At 41.7% G+C, this 23,686-nt stretch overlaps 1 protein-coding gene across 2 annotated transcripts in view; it reads left to right on the top strand.

Annotated features, from left to right (window-relative positions):
* cdk14 (cyclin-dependent kinase 14) overlaps positions 1–23,686 on the top strand; it is a 155,248-nt gene that overhangs the window by 79,223 nt on the left and 52,339 nt on the right. For both annotated transcript variants that reach the window (XM_053432855.1, XM_053432856.1), the window contains 3 exons: positions 2,199–2,322; positions 14,669–14,789; positions 17,925–18,018. In XM_053432855.1, the coding sequence (XP_053288830.1) occupies positions 2,199–2,322; positions 14,669–14,789; positions 17,925–18,018 (339 nt within the window). The remainder of the gene's footprint in view (positions 1–2,198; positions 2,323–14,668; positions 14,790–17,924; positions 18,019–23,686) is intronic.

Raw genomic sequence — 23,686 nt, 5'->3', positions numbered from 1 at the left:
TGGATAGATGTATGGATGGATGGATAGGCAAACTTTATAAATAATCAGTTCAGTAATGATTGTTTTGCTTTAAACGAACAATCAGTGCAATTTGAGTTTGTCATTATCCCCCAGGATTGCTTTGATTTATTATAATGACATATTATACATGTTATATTTTAGTGTATGATTCAGCATCTATTAAATAATTTCCATTTATTCCAATCATGATGCTTTAACTCTTTGGTTCACACTCCAACAAAGTAGGTGTTTGTTATAAGTAGTAAGTATTATTGTCTCTCACCTATTCCCTCTCATACGGCCCAGTATCAGCCAGTCAACTCACTCTCCCACCTCCACATGTCTTGTGAGCAAAGATTTTCTTGTTGCTGTCCGTAGAGGTTGACTGCACAACTTCCTAGGGATCTTACCTGTGTGTTTTTCAAGCTTGTGCTAGCCACTGCGCCATGTTCAGTAGCAGACTGAAGGTCGTGTGTAGGCAGTTCCTGAACTTGTGGAGTCACGTTCCATCTCACACAACTCAGGTCAGAACCGAGGAATCTGTTCGGTTCACAGGTTATTTTGTAGCCTAGTTAAGTGTCCTCACTTTTGATGCATTGAGTTTGTGCTCTTGGGCTAATATAACCAGTCAGGTCTGACCTGTATTCTGACCAATCATATACACAACAGAATATAAAAAAAATGGCTTTACTCATTTTGTTCTTTAATGCATATTTATTCAATTATTTATACATATGTGTAGTAAACCCAATGCAGGAAAATGTTTCACCTTTTCATACAATACATGAAACTATGCGTATGTGTAGGCATACAGCTTTCTTGCGTATCCTGCGTTGGATGAGTCGTTTGTGAAGTTAACACTGATTTGAAGATGCAATAAGCACAGGAACAGACGGGCTTCTGTAGGGGAGGATACTCGCTATTGTCACAATGTTGTTGCTATAGGGGCATCATATACAATCTGGCACTGAGGTTGCTTTATATGCTGCGATCTGCCATGCACCATTGGCTAAACTTCTTCAGTGTCACTGTTGTTCTTTTATTCACAGAATGCTCATCCTGAAATTCATTATCGTCTAACTTCTGTGGTGTGCCCTAAAGTGGAACGAAGTTTGAGACAATTACTCTCACGATGCATCTGGTTGTCTACATGAACTCATGTATATCTATAAGTTTATCTCCAGCCTTACAGTAACTTACTTCAGCTCTTTTTTTACAACCATTACAGGATTCTTTTTACAAACATCTCAGTGGAAATAATACAATTCACTATTATCTGGTATAAAAGGGATAGTCAACACAAAATTCCAACAGCTTCCTTCTGCCTCAAAGCATACACTGAAACTCAAACGGAACACTATTTGATGAAGGATGAAAATGTGTTTCTTTTGAACCACTCTGGGTCAAGGTTCAGTGATTCCAACTTCCCCCCCACCACTGCCTTCCTGTCCCCTGTTGTCAGCGTTCCTGCCACGCGCTGTGGAATCGATTCGCTGCCCCGCACGGAAAATGAAAAAGGAGGCAGCAGCCCTGTCCATCTCTGTCTTTCACACTTACATTACATTTCTACAGTCACCTCTCTGTCTCGCAATCGAAAAAAAAAAAAAAAACACCCACTTTTCCACAACAGGCAATTACTGATAAAACATCATGAGCCAAGATTTATATACGGAAGAGGCAGTGTTGAATCAGGAGTAGACAGTTTAATTTATCACTCGGACCGGTGCGGCGCTTCCCAGGGATTCAGCTGTGAAATCAGACGTGCTGTAATGTCTCATCTGTTTGATGGCTCTTCAATTGTCCAAGTGCAGAAAATGGTGGTTGTTGGCTCCAGGATGTTGATTGTGTTTGATTGTGTGTGTGCCTTCTATAAGAAAGAGGGCATCTCAAGACAGTATTTGTAAATGACATGTGGTGTGCACGTCTGTTCTCATTTAGAATAGAGGGAAGTCACAGCCTTACCCATCAATAGGTTTTTCCACACCTCTCTGCACACGTTAATGTGCCTCAACAGAGAGATGTAGATTAGGCCAGAGAGGAATGGGAGGCTAGTTATTAAAGTAACATTTATATTCATGGAAATTATCTAGAGTGTGATGGAAAAATATTGCCCTACTTATAAAATCTGTCTGTTTGTAAGTCAAAGCTCCTCCTATAAAAAGTGTATTTCCTCTTCTCTGTTCATGTATATGTTCCAGCTGTTCCTGTTCCAGTTACTCAGAGGCCTGTCCTACATTCACCAGAGGTACATCCTCCACCGCGACCTGAAACCACAGAACCTGCTCATCGGCGACACCGGAGAGCTCAAGCTTGCTGACTTTGGTAATTATGCAGGCCCTTGGTGCTCTTATTCTGTGAAGCTTTTCGATTTAAAATGTTAGAGTGTCTGTGAAACCTGTAAATAATGTTGAAAGTCTCTCACTGTGCTTGGTGTGCCACATAAGTAATAATGGTAGCATAAGACTGCACAATATCAACTACTCACTAATTTCATCCCATGGTACAGTATGATGACTGATTCGGTTGGCATCCTCACATCCAACAAAGAGATTTTCCTTTTAGTCTTCATGGGTCCAAAGGTTCATGCCCTAACTCAGAAAGACCAGGAAATGTCACACCCACACTCGAGCCTGCCTATTATCTGAAAATTGGGATCTGAACCCATGCACAACAGAGAAATACTTGACCTGAACCCAAAACAGACCCGTCTCTCACTCAAGGGCTGGGATCCCAGCACGGTTCCAAACCTTAGGGTCCCAGGCTGGTCATGGCTCCTTGGGTTTGCGTAGACCGGTAAAGACCTCTAAACTCGTCTGTGTTAAACTGTTAACATGGTGAAGATAAGGAGGAAGGGTGTTGTTGGTTCCCCTGTGAGCCCCTGGTAATTACATTTTGGTCACCTATAGTGTGACACATTCCGTGAGCGATTGCAAGCAGCAGAATCAGATGCGTGGATTATCTCAGAAGTTAAAAATACCTTCTTGTCTAATTCAGCCATATGAGGATTATATCATTTCAGGAGACTTTTTTCTTTTATCCCAGAACTGGGGTGGCTTTGAGTGGTTTGTTGGACCATCCTTCAAAAAGTTTGGCCCAGAAAATATTTTGACAACTTAGTTGTCTTCTTGATATTTTCTTTTACTGACTTTCATCTGGTGTTCGACTCAAACAACACTTTTAATGAGAAATTAAAATCAACTTTGCAGATTGCCATGAAAGTTACCAAGCACATTCATGCACCTGTCTGTTTGAGTCAAAGCCTAGTAGGTGTGTGTGTGTGTTTCTGCGTGTTTGTGTGTGTGTGTGTGTGTATTAGGAACCCTGCCTGAAGTGGCAGCATATGGCTTGTATCCATGCTCGGTAAACACTGCCTACAAGGCTCTTCTGGCATCCTGGGGGGCAGACAGACTGACAATCCAGCCTTCTGTACACTTCATCCATCCATCCATCCATAAATCCTTGAAACTCTCCCTCTCCTTTACCCAGTCATCTGCTCCACCCTCACACTATCACACCCTCCCACCCTCCTGCCCTCTGCTGGGAGGAGGCTTCATTAATAATGCATACCTTGTATTAGTGCAGAAACATTACCGTGAGGGAAATGAGAAAGAGAAAATAATGGACAAAATACAAAATGAGAGCAAGAATGGAAATCCCTGGTCTGTCGCTGGAGCTGTGCTCATCAGCAAACACGCACACAACACAGAATCAGCCTTTGCCTGAGGGGCGCCAGATGACGAAGGTGAAGGCCACTGGAGTGTGAGTGTGTGTGAGTGTGCATTGTGTGGCCGCCAGGGCTCCCTGTGGTCCCAGGCCTTGGCAGCAGGAATACTAACGGCTGACAGCTGAGGCCAGTGGGGCTGGTTGAGAGGGATGGAGGCAGAGTATCAACAAATGAGGGGCTGAGGGGTATAATGAGGGAGGGGAGAGCACTCAGTGTGAAAGAAGCCTGATAGCAGGGAGGATACAGAGATGAGGGATGGCTCTGGTGAAAAATGTTATTGGGCTGGCAAATGACAGACGAGGAGTCTGGTAGAATGGATAAAATGTTGGTTGTGGTCAAAAAGTACAAATGTCTTCTTACCGCTTTTCCTTGACCTCGATGGAAAATATCATGAGAACATGGAAGGAGTGAGAGGAGAATTCATAAGGAGTCAACTGCAGTGCAGAGAGAAACTGACAGCACTTACACAAGTTTGTTTTCGTAAATACACTATATAACACTTGTAAGATAAGTACAGTGACAATGAATGATATATAGTCTTGCAATAAAAAAATAAGATTTTGTGTCCAAACTGAACCACACGAGTCAGGAGGTTTTCAGTTTGTTAGTGTGATGCATTTAACCATCAATTATTCATAGATAGCAGCAGAAAAGGGAGAGAGACTGTTGAAAAGATAAACAAAACAAAAGGGTTGAAAAATACAAGAGGATGAAAGGGAAATACAAGTAGAGAAAGTTGAGTCATTTAAATAGAGATTAGATAGAAAATAAGGAACAGAGAAAGGGGCCAAAGTAATTTATATTCAGACATAATAGAATTTCCCTGGCATGGGCACTTTTGAAATTTTCCTTTCAGTGACTCCATAAATGTGTTGATGTATTAAAGAGAGGGCTTTGATAAAACAACATAGTGTTTAGTGTCTATTGTAATGGTGATATTGTTAGGTGTCCATCAATAAGGCTTATTATCCAATATGTCTCCAAACTCAGAGGAAAGAGAGGAAATGGTTCATCAATTTAAATGTTGTGGGACAGTATCATCTCCTATGGTTTCATAAATGATGACTCAGAGTTTCCTATGCTGAAGGAGATAAGAGAGGAAGTATGCTTTCCTTAGCATTTAGAGAACTCTAGCTCTTATCATCGCTGCCACTTAGATACTTCATTGCACTTAGTCAGGAACCCTCCTAAGCGAAAAAGACAGTTCGACCACAAGCTGCAGTTCCAAGAAGATTCTTATCAAACTAGATGTATGGAAGAACAGTGGTGCTGCTCTGACCTATGTGAGCGTGCTCAGCTAGTAAACTATACCACACATCCAGAGGGGCCATATAAAACATGGGGGAGTTCACCTCTAGTTGGCAGATTCTTCTTCTTGTTGCGTTTACTTTTAAATGACCTTTTCCACCTTAAAATGTCTGCGTTACCAAAGTTGTGCGTGTTTCAAATATGTACATTCAGATTTGCATGATATTTTCTGCACATATTTGGAAAGAGGAGAGTAGCAGCAGCATGTCCACACTTATAATGATACCAATGACCATTCTCTTGTTAAGAGATGCTTTTTTATGTTTTATGTTTACAGAATAGTAGTTAGGCCGACCATTAGCTGACTTAACGGAATGGTAAATTTGTCTTCATCCAAAGAGGTGAGGGTTCCAAACCCCTGCTGCTGGCTGTGGAGATGATCCAGATGCTCCCCTCTATTCTTCTGTGGGTTTACTCACTTTTTAATGAGCCAAACAAACAACCAACACATAAAGAGACTTAAATGTGACCACATGTTTCATATCAAGATGCAACTAGCTGACTTAAGCAGCGTGTGGGGGCTGATTTATATTGTTTGTGTACAGTGGAGCTGTGTGGACCATTATCTCTGCACACAAACACCTACCATAGCGTGGACCAGACATTTCATACTAACATTACCTACAACTCTGTGTTGGCTTATTCAAGAATCACACTCCTATTAAATTCCAATGAGCGACGAAAAAAACATTTTTTATTTTAGTATAAATTGACTAGATTTCCACCGTTACCTTTTGTTGCTAAATTTGTGCTAAATATATAAAAATTATAGATTCTTTAATTATATAAAAATGGAAAAGGCAGGACACTCACCCTCAAAAGTGTTTGACAGGTGTGGGGCTCCACAGGTTTCAAACTAAATGGTGAACATGGTAAACGTTTTAACCGCTCGAGGTCAATACGGTTTGAGATAATTGTCAATTTCAGTGTCAACAATGGTCTTTTCTCATATTTAAGTAATGGGAAGAATTTGTACACCACCTGCAGCTTCTCACCTTGGATGTTAAACAAATAGTTTTCACAGATCCACTGGTAATAGTACCTGGAATCCCCAGGGCTCCTTATATCGGGTGATATTGTAAGAGACATGTTTCAGGGTCTCCTCCCTTCACAGTACCTTCACAGGACAGCATCTCAATCACATGCACAATCTAATTGTTGTAGTCAGTACATTACCCATAAATAGAGAAAGATTGACAGATAGATGTGTGGGGTAAATTGACAATCTTGCCTCAGTAATAGGGAATATGAGGGTGGGCATATGGTCTGTAAGCATCCACTTTGTTTTAATTGGACCTGACAGCAAGAACCATTCAGCATGTTGAGCTGCAACATGCAACAAATTGGTTTAAAGCATGATGACACCGGCATCAGCATGTATGTTTTTGAAGGGAACATAATTGCAATCAAATTATATTCTCTATTAAACTCACAAGGATTTGTTATTAATTTAGGTATTTGGGAAGTTTCAAATATGTGGCAAGTACAGAATTTAACCGATGTAAAAATGTTAAACACAAGGTTAGCTTTGGTTTACAGAAAAAGCGCAGTGTTCTGTACCAAGGACCAAGAAGATGGTTTTGCATTTTTGTTTTCAAAGAACGTTGGCTGTGTGTCTGCTTATGTATTTTTTAAAGGAAGTGGAAGAGAGAATGGGGACTCAAGGCTTCCACAGACCATCCAGCCAATAGCCCTGTTTTATTTGTTGCACACCAACGGTAATAAGAGTAATAAGTTTATGAATCTATAGGTTATGAACCATTAAGGACCTAGGTGTTGGAATAAAGGAAAGTAAATGGTAGCTCAGTATATGACCATAGCTAAAGTAGCTAATGTGTTTAGATGTGCGTGTTTATTTTCTGGGCCATGGTTCTGGTGCAAAGTAACAGCTGCTGGGATAATGATGTGTGAGGAGTGAAGCAATGTGACAATGGTGCTGGAGGAATTTCTTCAGGCATCTGCAGCAGACTGTGTGCCTGTCCCCAGTGTGCTGTTCCACCCTGCGCCTCACAGTAGCACCAGGACGAGTGGGCTGGTGCCCGGCTGTGTGAGCGCGTGTTTGTGGAGTGTGGATTTTTGGAAGTTGCAGATGGTCGTTTGAAGTCCATTAGATGAATAGAGGCTACAAATGTGTGCGTCAGTGTTTTTTCTGTCCCAACCTGAGACCAGACTGAAAATAATGTGTGTGTGTGTGTGTGTGCGTGTGCGTGCGTGCGTGCGTGCGTGCGTGTAATGACCTGATTGGTTTCATTTAGGCAACTATAATGCAGAGCTCATTACCAGCCACTCTGTTTTGGGAAATGAGCTGGGACTATGGCAGGTGGTGTAAACACACACACAGTTATTTTCAGTGAGCAAATGCAATGTCCTTTATATTTTATTTTAGAATATAGGACTAGATGGTGAATATCACTTTTAAGCTTTCTGCACAATTTAAGTGACCAACTACCAGTAGATGTTAGCAGGTGTTAGCGGCCACCAGCAGATGTTAGGGACACAACTTCCCTGAGCACCTTAGCATCATCAAGTGTTTTGGACTTGTAATCAATGATCCGGGCCGAACTTGAGGGTACACTCAGGCTAAAGGTAACTTTAACTACTGGCTTTTTGGACAGTACTGTTAAAGCCATGAGGCCGCTCAGTAGATCAGACATCATTACCTCCAAGCCTTTATAAACTGAACTTTTTCCCATTTTAGAACATAGGACAAGATGAAGAATATCCCTTGTATGTTCTACCGCACTGATTAATGGCCACCACCAGTTGATGTTATGGGATGTTAGTGACCACCATCTGATGTTAGGGACATATCTTAAGTTGTGTACCTTAGCGTCATCAGCTGTTACGGCCTTTTATTCACAAGACAACCTCTTATAAGGCAGGCCCACCAAAGGTTGATCAGACATGAGTGCATGTCCTTAGCATCCTGGGACCCAGTTGGGATCTTTACTCCTGATCCAGAGCCATTGACTTCAGCGTTCTGCAGTGTGTGATGGTTATTTTATGGTCTGGCGCAGGGCTTGTCCATCGATCCCCAGATCTCTGAGCAGTCTGATGGTGGATGTTGCAATGAAACCTCCACAGGGCAAACTATTGCTTTCCTGCCATGTTGCTCTTCTCTCCTGTTCAGAGGGAGCAAGGATGTAGCAATTGTGCCTTGTCATCTTTATATACTCCTAGTAAGCAAATGGGATTATTTGAGTTTGAATGGTAAATTTAGATCCAGTGGGTGGGGAACCTCCAGCCTCCTGCCACAGACACAGAGACATAAATAGGTCTGGTAACGAGGTGGGGGAAATGCATGGTTTTAACTTCTTCTTAGTATAAATTAGGTAACTGGGAAGAGGTGGGATAATGGACAGGGAAGCTCAGTTGACTGAAAAGGGAAACAGGTGAGTAGTTTCATGGTTTGGTCAAGTGACGGGGCTAGGGGGGCTGGGGAGTGTCCAGCCACCAGGCCAAATACAGCTTTCTAGCCAGTTTGATCTCGACCACGAGGTAATTCAAGTACAAAACAATTGACAAAAGAAAGAAAAAAGATGCAAAAACAAGTCATTTTGTCTTGTTTGCTGGGACGTGTTCCCAGTGAGGATAAAGGCCAATCTCAGCGGCATTCCATCTGGAACACACGGTGTATACCATCTCAGAATGAGCCCAGTGTGGTTTGCCTTCATGCAGTCTGGAGACACATGTTTCAGACTTTGAAACTACTCAGACATGGAAATAGCTTTGAAAGTGAAGAACACTTTGATATATGGTGGGATGAGGTACTGGCCCATGAATATTAAAGACGTAGTTCAAAAGTTTGGAAAGCACTTATTCACTGTCTTTACAAAAGTTGGTTGAGAGGATCAATATCTCATGTCTGCATGGTTCCTTTAAAGCCGTAGTCATGACGTGGTTTTAGCCTAGATTAGCATAAAGACTGGAAACAGGGGGAAACAGTTAGCCTGGGCCTGTCAACAGTTATTTGAACTTTTGAAGGAGTATCGTGCTGAAGCTGTTTTTTATCAGGCAACCTGCGCTACACCAAAGACACGGTTCTCATTTACATATCCACAGCATTCATCGATACTTAATCACTTTAATGAGTTTTACACAGACACCCGTCATTACCTCGATAGATTAATATGGCACATGGAATTCCAGGGAGAAATAGCAGTGCAGCTTGAAGCAGTGGTGAGGCTCACTCAGAAAATAGAAAGTGATTCTATTTCCCACAAAAAGAGGTTTATATGAGGGTATGAGTCTCGTAAATCGAGGTCAGAGCAAAAGCGTCTGAACCATAAACTGTTCATATGGATGAACAACTTGACTTGCTCCTATCCTTAAGCCCAAATATCCTGGATTTGAAATGCTGCCATCTTACCTCTCGGATGTCATTTTAAGCCAGAGTCTGCACATTGGCGATTAGGGAAGCGAGTCACATTAGCAAGGTCATGCAGATAAGGGCGCTCGACCAATCACGAGTCAGTCGCTGTCAAACATTTTTCATAGCATTAAATGAGTAATTAAAACTAAACTTACCGAACCATCTTCAATTCGATCCGTACATTGACTTGATAGTTTGGTCCATGCCCTATCCACTTACATAGGAGAGGCAGGGTCTATGACATATACTTGAGCCAGCCACAGATGGTGATCAACAAGTTTTGGCTTCAGTATTGGGCAGCCGTCTTGTCGTCCATCCATAAATACAGTCTATGGTGTGAACCTATAGTGTCGCTCTCCGGTCTGATTTTTACTTCGGCCTACAGATGAAATCAGGCTGATTCCCTCGGTGTCTACAAACGTGTGACTACAACAAATAGTGCCTTGTGCTACATGTGTTTAGGAGGGGTGGCAGTGAGTCAGAATTAGTTCAGAATATGTTTTTGTTTTCCTCCGGGAAATGATTTCAAGCAACATTTAAATACCTGCTGGCAGCAAACTGTCTAACTCCCAATCTGCTGCCTGGTAGAAGAGGAGGAGGAGAAACAGGCAGGAGCTACAAACTGCCGGTAAAATCCAAATGAACTTCAAAAGAACACTGGGCTGGTTCCCCTGAGGAAAGAGACTATTTTAGTCCTTCTCTCTATCCCTGTTCATCCTGTCTTACTCCAGTTTCCAGCCCACCTCTTCCACTGTGAAGTATATTTTGTTACCCGTGTTTGAGTGTGGGATATTGATGATAGTGAAAAACAAGAGACCCGTGAGCAGTGTGTGTGTCTGTATGTGTGCGTGCATGACTCCATAGGTCAGGTCTTTGAAGTAGTGCGCTTTGGACTTGTTGGATTTTGAGGGGGAAGGTCAGTAGTAGCGTCCACACGACTGTCCCTTCCCTCTAACTTATCTAGCGAACAACAAGGATATCCAAATGTCAGAGCACATGAAAGACACCAGAACAAGCTCTGCTTCTTACTATGAAAGAATCAGTATTTGAACCACTGTTTCTGTCTTGCTTACATGGTTTCTTTACGTGGTCATAGGCAGTGTTGTGAAAGATCAACCAGTGTTGTGCAAGTTCACACTTAAAAAGAGAAAGCTATTGAAAATGATAATATGATATCATTATGAATTAGTTGTCCTCTATCCTCTATCTGCATCTGTATCAATTTATTCATGAAAGCCCCTCAGGTATCCCTGATATGCATATCCATGCTGCGTCTGAACTGCTGTTAGCATTAGCCATGCTCTACCTGCATGCCAGGCGCTGTAAGTTGGTGCTGTAAAACAAGAGTGAGCGACACTTTTCTTTCGCTGTTGACTTCAAAACACAACAGTACCATGAAAATACAATTATAATTACATTACAAAGTATAATTACTTTATTTATGCCGTTACACAAATATTGGTACGCTAATGCAATGTTTTATAACGATATATGACCTATTAGTTTACTTTGACACAATAGGTGTGTTATTACTAGGGATGCACCGATATGGAAATTCTTGGCCGATACCGATACCGATATTTAAAATAACAATCTGGCCGATACCGATACCGATATTTGTTTATTTTCTTTTTGTTGTTATTCATTCACCCTTTTGTGCAAGAAAAATAATTACATCATTATTTAAAAAGCACTATTTAAAAAATGTTCAGCCCTTCATCACTCTTATCTTTTAATGACACAAATTGAATCAGATTTATGAAACAATCTTTGATTTAACTAAACTTTATTTAACAGAGACATATAATGACCATTTTTCCGCAAGTTGAAATGGTTCCTTGGGATCTTAATGAAATGACTAACATATTTTGGTCAAAATACCACAAGGATTATTTAAAACAGCACCTTTTTACCCTGTCTAAAACAGCCCTGTTAAACTATCATTATAGAGAACGCTCTTCTCATTGTTTTACGGTAGCAGTATTGCCCGTTTATTAGAGGTGTTACGGCTTCTGTGTGTATGACGTATGTTGTCAGTTCCCTTGTTACCTGTCCATGAGACGGATGAATAGAGCCGATGCACATGAGAATAAAGTACTTAAACAGACGCTACGCTCATACTTTTTATACCAAGTTACACTGCGTGAGTCAAGATAACTTAACAAGCCCTCCTCAGTTTGACCTGTTTTGAGTGTCGGGCAGAAATCACATCGCGTCAACACCCACCGTGGCCCTTCGCGATGCTTGTTTTAATTAAACAGTCGGATTCCCCTGGTCCGCACCAGTTCTCAGTCAGCGGCTAGGCGCCAGCCGGAGGGTTCCCCCAGCGGTCGCCGTAGCTGAGGTGATCCGCGAGAAGGGCCCAACACGCGTCCAGAGTGGCCGCCGCTGACCGCGTACCCGGTCCCCTCCAACGGCCCGCCTTCCGCGCCGTCGATGGACACCGCCCCGCGGTCCAATAGAAAGAAAGCCCCCGCACCAGCGACGCCGTTAGGCGCCACCGGATGAGGACCTCCCGGTGCCGCACACTGAGCCTCTGGCCGCCGAGAGGAGGGCGACGGAGCGACTGCTCCCCCAGCCGCGGCACGTGCCCAGCGGTTTTACAACAAATATGAACATCGGCCAATGATATCGGTGAAAGTCAAGTTTATTATCGATAAGCCGATATCAGTAAACGAGGCGAATATGTTCGGCCGATAAATCGGTGCATCCCTAGTTATTACTATAACAAAACCCATACAGTTACTTATTCAAATCACTTAAAAACAACATCACAAATTTTGGGTTATTTAATGTCGCTTTTCAAATTTGGATATGATCTCTGTCTGTGATTGACACTGACATTTATTGCACATTGACCTCCTCTAACATATAACCATAATATTTGTCATGATGTGTCATTTCACCCAGATTCTTTGCTTTGTTCCCTTTTACTCTGGAATGCACTTGTCCATATTACAAACAAGCCAACCTCCTACTACTGAACCTTGTTTTATGATGAGTACATGTTGTCTCAACTCACACACCACCCCCCTGCATACATACAAAGAACTCCTGCAATGGAAATGATAACCTCTCAGTGTGAGTGTATTGATGGTGTCTATAGTGTGTGTAGAAATTACAGGGCTTGGCCTTGATGAATTCTGTCTGAAACCCCTTTTCTCCCGTGGGTGTTCAAACACAAGAAAATGTTAAATACCCCTTCCCTCATCTCATTTGTTCCCCCCTCTGCTCCTCTTCCTCCCACACACAGGGGACTAGCAGCAGGGCAGGAAGTACTTTTTCTTTACCAAGCTAAATGCTTTAATTAAGCCTCTCTGACCACTTGGGAAGAGCCGAAGAGGTAATGCCATCAGCCTCATTAAACCTTGCTGCATCTGCACTCTGCTCTACAATTAGCTGCCATGGGAGGCACCAGATACTTAACTAACCTGCCTTTGTGTTGCTGCAGAAATACATGCTCGAATGGGATTAGAACAACCTGGAAAAGCTTGTGCATTTATAAAAACCCTGGAGAATGTTTTGAAATTCATCAACTTTGTGTATTTCACAAAGAGAGTTGTATCCAGCTTTCGTGACACCAGGGATTGACCATGGACTAGTATAAAAATGGGAAATGTGTTAGGATTCGTAGAAAGACTATTTGTGAAGAACACAGTAGGCAAACACAAGATGAATGAAAGTTGAGGAAGAGTAATTGACAAAAAAAAAGTGTGGGCGCATATGTTGAATGGGTGACTGAGTGGATCTTCTTGAATGAGGATCAGGTGCATGGAGGAGTCGGTTGGAGGAGCAGGAACCTGGAGCCAGGCCCAGCCAGCAGCACACACTAACAGGGGGCAGAGCAGAGAGGACAGGAAACACACACACAATCCAACCAGAGTGTTGGCCAAAAAAAAAAAAGCCCAAAGTTCACAACACTAAAGAATTAGGTCTGATTGATTTGATGGAAAATATGTTTTTTGTCCGTTGGGTTCACCTTTTCAAGTTAAAGTTCTTCTATAGTGATTGCATTTTGGAAAAGCAAAAACAGAATGGTCACAGTTCAATGAACAGATGTCAGCTCAAAGACAGGACAGAAAAAAGTAGATATGAATATGATGCCTTCAACATGTGTATATTGGATTATAGAGATTGCAAGAATTAGGTGTTTAACAAGAATATATTCAGACCATTAAGCTTTTCATCAATCAAACATCAAACCTTCCATCCTCAGCTGTGGATTGGTGGCCTTATATTTCTGGGACTTACACAACCTCTGCTCAGCTGATTCTCTCAGGTGACTCAACTGATTAAGTTGATGAAATTTGCAGTTGATATTCATAGTCATTGGGTCATGACCTTTCCTTTAGCGCCACCTGAGGGCTAAAATTGCTGCTTACACATAAGCAATGTAATAAGAGGTGAAAATATTAGGAATTTTTGTGTTAAGTATTTTAAAATTCAACAGATCTCAGTTCAATCGTAAGAAAAGAGGGCTCTATATTAAGGTTCTTCCATCAGTGCCTGTGTGAAGAAAAAACATGTTCATTCTTTCATCTTTGGTTCATTGAACTGCAATATGGGACTTAAGTAGCATTCAATCTTAATCATGAAAATGATCAGGTTTTGACAGAGCAAATAAAGCTGAAACAATAACATTAAAGAAATATGGAACGATTTTAATTTGAAAAAGATCACTGCAGGATGTGCGGTCTGCTGCATGACAACAAGTAAAACTACTCCACTTATTAATGTGCAACCATGGCAAAAAAATACCCTAGCTGCAACACCAGTACCATCAAACCACCAGTATACACAGTGGCTCATCTGTTCCAGTCACTGCAGATGTTCATTAGTCGTGCCGGAGGTTGGTGCTCCACTTTCTGATGATGGCAAAGGATCCAATTTTAAAGTGATGATATTTCATTTCCCTGATGACAACGGTCAACATCACCGTGACACTAACACATTGTGGGAAAATGCAGCTCAACTAGTTGGTGGGAGCATACAAAGGCATGGTTCTATAAATAGTCTTTGTATTTACATGATTCATCTGAAGTTTGATTGTTTTTACCAGGCGTGACCTTGGGGTTTGTCCTATAGTTTTCACTTTGCTAGTCTGTGTTTGTGTGTGTCTTCATCAGAAGTGAAACCTGGAAAGTCCTGTGGTCCTGGACACAAAGTAGATGATACCAGGACCCGAGCGCTCTCCAGCTTTCTTCCCCAAAGGGGGTTCAATCATTGATCACGCTTTCTCATTCTATGCCGTTGTGCTCTCCTAGGCCTGGCCAGAGCCAAGTCGGTCCCCAGCCACACGTACTCCAACGAGGTTGTGACCCTGTGGTACCGGCCTCCAGATGTCCTGCTGGGATCCACAGACTACTCCACCTGCCTGGACATGTGGTGGGTACTCCTTACCTCTAATCCAGAGATCCCCTCATACACTCATTATTCTCATCACTGAAGAAAAAACAGCTCCTTGTGGTTGGCTGCAGTATAACCCAACCTCCTCCATGTTAATGGATGAGAAAAACAAAGACACAACATAAACTATATCTAATGTCTATTATCTTATAGGGAGAATGCGTAGGCTGGTACAGTCTCTCTTTGGTACCATATACAGTGGTACAGAACTCAGTCTGCATCTCACCTTGCCTGAGACCCACAGATTTAAGAATTGCATGATATTATTTTCAAAACTTTGATATTAAGCAACTTACTAATTGGTTGGACATCATTTTTAGATTGTATGTGTTGAAAATAGAGAAAAGCTAGTCTTCAATCTAGTTTGGAATACAGTTCAATTCATGACATCGGTCTGGTAAGTCATTTAGCGATCCCCCTCTGGGAAGTTAGATGTGAGACATGTCATGTTGGTTTAGTACATGGTGTGAGAGGAAGGTTTCACATCTTAGTGATAATTAACTGTTTCTCCATGGGGGGTGACGACGACATTATTACGAGATCCTGTCATCGTTGTAATGACTTAAGGTGGGCAAATCCACAAGGTGTCATTCCATCCCACTGAGAGCCACCCTGTGATGTGTACTCACACACAACTGTTCAGTAACAAAGGAGTCTGATGAGACAGAGGACTAAAGGACTGAGAGATTGTGCAGATCTGTTTTACTGCCTTGAGAAGAGGGAGGGAGGATATGATGGCAGACAGGAGAGGAGGTGCTGACCTTCTGAAGCACATGACCGAACAGCAGCTTCACTAAAGTCAGTCAAGTGTGATCGTGCTCAGTTTAATGTACTTGTATAGTTACGGTAGGCTGCTCTGCAAAACCTCTCCAACTGTAAAGGTTACATAAACGATATTCGCTGCCACCAGATTTCCCACTACTTGGAAGTTCCTGGAATCTGTGTATCTAGACACAATATTTGTTTTTCTGACATTATGCACATATTTCTGTCAGAAAAGTTTTTTATGACAGTTTATTTTAGTTTATAGGGCTGTGAAGCACTGAAACTTTATTTTTCTCATTTATTACTCATATTTAAGGCTCTAACCACCACATTACTGAATGTTTAATCACAGGATTGCATCCTTGATTTTATTTCTTTATTTAATGTTATCATCTCAGAGTGAAAATCTAAGTCTTGCCAACAGTTTCAATGTTTGTTAAGTAGGTCAGTCATTGGGACTTTCTATTCGAAAAGGAAGTTAGCATCAACTGTGTTGCCACAGGCCAAAGCAATGTTTGACTTAAGTTGTAGTATTGAGAGACAAAGGAGAAACTGTGTCAATGTTCAGACTCATTATAAGATGACTAAATGGCAAGTGTAGTAGTTGTATGCTGCTGGTTCTTCCTTCATGGAACGTGTCACCCAGTGCAACAGTATGGATGAGTTTGCTGGGTTTTTTCGGCCAATAATGGAGTTCTGTGTCAGAGGAATATCATAATAATACATCTGGCTTTGGATGCACACACAAATATCTGTTAGTCGAATACATTCATTGTTGGCTTTGGTCTTTTTATGTCATTCTTTGAAAATTAACCAAATACACATTGTAGACATGCACTATCCTTTCTCTCTGTTGTGCCTGCAGAGTAATCACTCAGCTTGTCTCATCACAGATAATCAGGGAGGGAGGGACACCGAAGATTAATAACACATTTAACAAGCATCATTTACCAGTGTACCCAGCAGCAAGAGCTAATGATCCTGATGATAGTGTCAGAATATGAAGAACAAGTAGAATTTGTAGATGAGACAAAGACAAGTATAATGATGAAATTAGGTCTCCTTTTTTCGGCATTGTCCCAAGTAATCAGTCATACGTCTCTATGCATGACCAGGAAACATCTTCACTTGTAGAGACTGGGCGTTTTGCAGTGCGAATCTCTCTGTTTGTGCTATTTGTCGCTGCGGAGGCTTTCCAGTCCTGTCACAGATCCCCTCTCAGTAAACCCTGCTGCCAGCAGGAGGGTTCATTATCTGTCTGTGAGCAAACTGGTCTGTATTTACTGAGGCTAATTTACTGTGTGCTAAATCTTAACAAGTGACAGACTGGTTTACTGAGAACTTACAGTCCCATCCCCTCTGACACTGTATTATTATTATAACAGCAGGGTTAAAAGACACACTGTGTGTCCAGGATGATAAATGCAATGAGCAACGTGAACTGAATTAGAAATAGGACAATTATCTTTGTTATATACTGCTAATCAATAGTGAACGCTGTGTCTGTCTGCCTGTCTGTGTGTGTGTGTGTCTGTGTGTCTTTTGGTTTTCTCACCTTATCAACTTCAAACTTTGACTAAATGGATTTTCATCCTGTTACTGTTGTCAGGTTGCAACTTCATCATTGACTTTATGTCGTTTAGTATGTTTGAACATATGAATGATATACTATAAGAGTGAATTGGTAGAAATATCTAAACCTGTATTAAAATTGACCTTTGTTCACCCTCACATTCACACTTCAGCTAACAGAGCTGTTCAGTATGTTCCAGGAGACATATGGAAGCGGAGGTTACAGCTGGGTGTTGGAGATGGAGGGAGCGTCTTCATTCACTGCAGGCTTCAGTAGTTCTCACATGGGCAGAGTGTAGGGGGAAGTATTTTGTAGAATGTATTTCTGGTGATCTCTCTCTCACCCTCCCTGTCACATGTCTAGTGTTTGACCTCAGAGTGTGCACTGAGCAGGAAAGGAAAGTCAGGAAGGAAACAACCGCATGAATGAGTTCTGACAACACATACACACATCTGCAATTCAGTCTTGGGAGTGAGGACACTCATTGGCATAATGCATTCCCTAGCGCCTTACCCTTACCATCCAAACTAAATGGCTAACCCTAACCTAAACCCTATTCTAACCCTAAATACAAGTCTTAACCCTCAAACAGCCCTTTTAAGAAGTGAAGACTGGCCAAAATATCCTCACTTTCCAAAAATGTCCTCACTCTGTAGGGTCTATGCTTAAAACAAATTTAAGAAACCACCTGTTTAGTATTGAGTTGAATGAGTGGAATGCTTCAGCTGAGCCTGTGTGAAACAGCAGGTCTCATTATGTGTCACTCTGTCGTTTAGGGGAGTGGGCTGCATTTTCATTGAGATGATCCAAGGAGTGGCTGCCTTTCCGGGGATGAAGGACATCCAGGACCAGCTGGAAAGGATATTCTTGGTGAGTCACTGATGTTGCCATGCCTAAGTGTGTGTGATGTGTATGTATGAGTATGTGTTCTGCTACAGGCGTCTCAGAAAACACCACACTCTGCAGCTTGCATCAGTACTGCAGGGCCTCCTGTCTTTCAGTCCAACAAGGCTGAGCATTAACTGAAATACAGTCGGAAATAAACATTTCACTTAAGATACCATAATGACGAAACATGGCCTTATTATCCCTGGTTACAAATGGAACCAGGATTTGACCGACTGAAACTGACACAAAGCAACCCAGGGACCTTTCCAGAGGCTGCTGCTCCCACCTGAAAAAGAGCGAACCAACTTGTTTGCTGACGACTATGCTACTGATGCTACTTCCAATATCCAGCAGTTTTTAATTCTAAATGAGCATTTACACGATGATGTTTCATCAGTACTCAATTAGTATTGAGTGTCAAAGGTTTCGCCTCAGAATGCAAGGAATTCTTATTTTACTTTGGTTACTTTGGTTTTATTTGTATTATTTAAAAAAAGTTTATGTGTAAACTAGGAAATATTAATCCTCAATTACAGAATCACTGCCATTTTTGGCCATGATTCTGTAATTATATTCTGTAAGTATAACAAAAATCTAAGTATAACAATATTTTTGTTATACTTATGTTAAAGTGCAGTACAAAAAAAAAAAAAATAGCATACATGTTAATCGGGCTCAAATATTTTCTGTGGGATGTTCAAATCTCACCTGGACTGTGAATCCTGGTTCCTCTTCACATCACCCACTAATGCCAGGGTTAGGATGTGATAGAAACAGCATGAATCATTCCCTCCATGCTGTCTTGTCCCTGAGGTCCATGCTGGAGTCTAATGATGTGTTTTCGTCACACAAATTATGCCCATTAATATAAGTCAAGTCTCATTTGAATTCTACAGTGCACGTATAGTCACTGCAGGTTTATCCATCTGGGGCCACAGTCTGTTTGCAGCAGGATGTCACACCACTTCACAAAGTAGCCATGTTCTCGGGAATGTCGGGGAACTCTGGGTTTGAGGCACAACTACCACGATGGTACTGAGTCAGAATGGAGCAAAATACCATAGGAACATGGCTGGAAGGATTTTGGAGGCACTTGACTGATGAACAATACAGGACAGTTTCCAATAAGTAATTACATTTATGTATGTATCTATCTTGGATGACTAGCATTAATATTTTAAAGTCAAGTGAGGTCTCATGAATCATTTCATCGCCTGATCTGCCACCCCTCGACATAATTCCGTCTCCAATCTCTTAATTGAAGCAGAATGTAACAGGGCAGACATAATGGATTTATATTCATAGGCTGGAGGGGCCTGAATAATTTATTCAGACAATTACAGAGATGAGAGTATGAGAGGGGTTTGACCAGAGAAAGAGTCAAGTATGGAGACAAAGCTTGTTCACGTTTGGCCTCTGGGTCGAATGCGAGAGATAGAGAGTGGAATGAGAACGAAGGGATGAGGAGCGGTGAAGGGAGCCCTGCAGGCAGGGGATCACTCACAAAGCACAAAAAACTAGCAGAAGGAAAGTAAGATGAAGAAAAACACCTCTTATTGATTGTCTCTTATGCCAGAAGGGGAAAGAGGGACTTCCTGCACACATCTACAAGAGCCTCCAGCACTAAGTGATGCCAGCTCCACTCCCAGACGCAGACACACTATCATAGTGTGAGAGAGGGAAGAAGCCCAACAGTGGGATGGCCGCTGGCCAGACTCACAATGAGGCTCAGCTGCACATTGCTTCCCTACAGAGGCTTTCCAGTTTGTTCAGAAATCTTTTTTTCTGCAGGCATCACGGAGGTTCACTGGAGAGTTAGGATACGAAACAGCCTGAGTACCTGAAGAAAAACATGGAGGAGCGGATGATCCGTTCTGTGGAAGTCATACTGACTGTCACATGCTGATTGAGCAGGCTATAGTCTGTGTTTTGTTGGTTTCTGCTGATGATGTAGTTGATTGTCGTTAAAGGGTAGTGATGAAAACTCTGCTTCTGGTAGAGTGAAGGCTACGTCCCAGTAGAATTAGTTTTTTATGGTCTCCCCAACACCCCCACCAGTATAATGTTATATAGCCAAATCATAATGTTTTTATTTACTCTTATAATAAATACTGACAGTAGTTTTAAAATAGTCCGTATTTATTTAGTGCTTTCCTATTCTTGATGACCACTCAAAGCTTGTCGCAGTACACCCATTCACACAGTGCATCTATGTGCAGCACTCCCTCTATCATACATCACTCACCCAAAGCCGTCAGGGGTAAATCGGGGTTCAGTATCTTGTCAAAGAACTTTTTAGAACTATTTATAGAGACTGGGATAGAAGCGCCGCGCCTCTGATAAGGGGAAGACCCGCTCTCCTCATGGTTCACAGCTGCCACGTTTGCAATCCTTTAAAACCCAGTGATGATATGTATTCACATTTCTTAATCCCATTATAATTACCAATAAGAATACAACACTATTGACATTTTCTAAGACCAGCTGAAAAAGAAATTTCAGAATCAAGATTTACAAAAAAAGAACAATGCTTTAAGTTTAAATATGATAAATAGCTGTCACATGACTGAAATAAACTTACAGTGAAATCAAAGCTATCAGTTATAACTGACGTTCAAATTTAATCTTGATGAATATACTGCTATTCACGGATTTCTCCTTGATATTCACTTTTGTTTGTAACACCACGCTACATTTTATCCTTCTCTCTTTGCTGCTCTTTCTGAATCACAGTGGTTGTGTTGTGTATTCAGCCGTCAGCTTGAGGTAAAAGACAGATGAATATGTTAATGTAGAGTCGGGCTGCTTGGTAAGGCAGTGTGTGATTACAAAACAAGCCTGCTTGTCAGAGTTGGCCTGATGTTGACATTTCCTTCCCAGCAGCTCTGCGGGCCTGTGTGTCTGCTGCCTGGCTGTCAGACGGGTCAGAGTTTGGATGCACAGCCTGAGAGACTCATGTGAAGGGCACCGTCAATGAATTATGCAGAGTCAGGAGCATCTCAAAGGCCACTTTGTTTGAAGAGAGGAAGAGAAAGGTCAGCTTCCATCACTGTTTGAGAGGCACCCTTCCAGGAGCTGGGTCGGCATATTGAACAATGCCTGCAGAGCTGGAATGTCCAGAGGTGGCCTGGAGTTTATCTGCGATTAGCAACACCTTCAGTTTAATGGAACGTTTGCCATAGGCTACATTGTGAATGTTTCCGACAGCCATCAGTTCACTACAGAAACTATTTTTATAACATTTCACAGCAGATGTTTTATTTTAGTTTAATGTGAATATACAACTCAAGAATAATCATAGTTCATTACCCTGTGTGCACAGAGCAGACGGCCGACACACATATTACACACTTTAAGAGCAGGTGTGAGGCTGAGGGTTGTTTGCCAGGACCTGTATTCTTGTGAATGTGTACAGCAAAACCTCTATATCCAGAGTGTACGTTATGCTGAATCCTGTCTGCCTCCTGATGATGGTGAAAAATCGATGGATGTTTTAACTGGCCACAGATACATGTCAAAATCCAAAATATTTATAAATGAGGCTTCATCAAATATGGCCAGAACACTCTCTGAGCCCTCTAGAGGTCATTAGCCTCAGTAATGCGGAGGGATGTCACAACATTGGAGATCTTTTATTTAGTATAAATCATGAAACTGTGGCAAGACAAATAAGACAATGGTAACCGCCACAGTCACAGTTAGTACTCAAGCTACTCTGAAACCTTTGTTGATCAAATATAGAAAACAGTCTTTATAGGACGAGGCTGTTAAACACAGGCTTTTGAATAAAATTCTTGGTTGAAAGCTGATGTGCACTGCAGTACTCACTGCATGTTTCTCATAATAAAACTCCACTAGTGATAATTACCTGGCAGTATAAAGCTTCATTTACATCAGACTTATCCCTCAAGGGGTGCTGGGATGCAATCGTACAGGTACCATACCATTCAGGGTTTCATATCCTGTCTGAAGGACGCAATCCTCTTCTTGAGTGTTGATTGGTGCTACAAGTATTCTGTATCTTTGCAGTCATTAGCATTCTGATGATTATCGTCCTGTCCTGTTTGACACCTTTTGCTTTACGGTGGATTTCTCAGGAGGTTCCTTCCCTATGAGGGATTTTAATGGATACAAACCCGTTCACACCAACTTACAATTCTGCTTACAGGTCCACACAGGGAGAAGAAAAAGCAACACTGACCTTTTCCTCCCAATCCTCCCTTCTTGTTTCCATTAACAATTGAACATCAGATGTGGCTCCTGTGGCAAATGGATTAATAAATAATTCCTCGAATGGCTTTTCTCTTTCGGGCCAGAGTTAAACCCTTTTTTAACAGGGTAAATTTCCAATCTGCAGTGTCATTATCCCTGACAGCGTTAAGGCTGTGCTATTTCCTGGGCTTATCACCGTTCTGACAGCAATGCATATGCACATCTAGGAGAGGCAGGTGTAAATGCACACTTTTATGAATTCAAAATGTCATTCTTAGGACTAGTGCTGTTGTCTTGAGTTATGAAATAGTGGTGGGTTTTCCACATTGACAGGTGTAAACATGGCTTTGTGTTTCTCTGTACTGCACCGGTTTCTCTCGCACAAACCTTTTAAGAATGTCTGTGAGGATTAAAGCCGTGGTGGTTGAGGCCACGCTCACTGCAGCTGGTTAACTAGCTGTCAGCACACCGAGGATTATGTCCACTGGAAGAGCTTGTATGAATATGGACGGATCTATCTGCAGGAAATAGCCTGTCAGACTGAGTGTGTGTGTGCGTGTGCGTGTGCGTGTGTGTGTGTGTGTGTGTGTGTGTGTGTGTGTGTGTGTCTTAAGATTTCTATGCATTTATCCACACAAGATTCCCTCGTTGGCTAAGTGTACCTAATCATAATAATCGGAATATTATAATTTATTACTGTCATTATGTTTGCAAATAGCTCATGGCACAAAAACCAGTAATTGGGTGCCAAATGTTTAAAAGTAATGCATGTGCTATCATGTACGTTGTTTTGCCTTTACTACTGCATTTTTAATTTAGTTATAATGATAACATAGGAGGACACATGTCTGAGCAACCAGAGCACACAACATGAATTACTAAGAAAGACAGGGAAGACGGCTTGGACAGGAAATCTGTTATGCCCGCCATCTTTACAGGGACTTAATGTCAGTAAGAATTCAGTTGTGCGTTATAGCCTTTTCATTAAATGTAAATTCAATAAATGCACAATGTTAATTGTATGAGATCATCAACAATTACTTGACAAAACTAGAATGGTTCTCAGGGCACGTATATCTCCACCACAGTCCCCTTGAATTTAATTCCGCCTTGCGGGTATTTTTTTTTTGTAGTAAATAATCTTGAATCAATCAGACCTGAGAAATATTTTACCTAAATTCCACTGGCATGTCCACATCTCCCCTAGGACAATAAACAAACATTGCTGGCAGCTGTAAAGCCTGCTTTCCTCACCATTTGGTCTATTAGACTGTGTTTACTTCCCCTCTCACAGCTGATAAAAGGACCGAAACATCAGTAAAAACTAAGTATGGAAAATGGAAGTACACAGACTTGGACCTCCACACTAAGGAATATACATCACCAGTAAGAGCATGTCACTATTATAATGAATCTATCCAGAGCCAAAACAAGGTGT

This window comes from Pleuronectes platessa, chromosome 10, assembly GCF_947347685.1.
Source record: "Pleuronectes platessa chromosome 10, fPlePla1.1, whole genome shotgun sequence".
In the NCBI taxonomy this organism is placed as follows: Eukaryota; Metazoa; Chordata; class Actinopteri; order Pleuronectiformes; family Pleuronectidae; genus Pleuronectes; species Pleuronectes platessa.
This window is presented reverse-complemented; position numbering and strand designations above follow the sequence as displayed.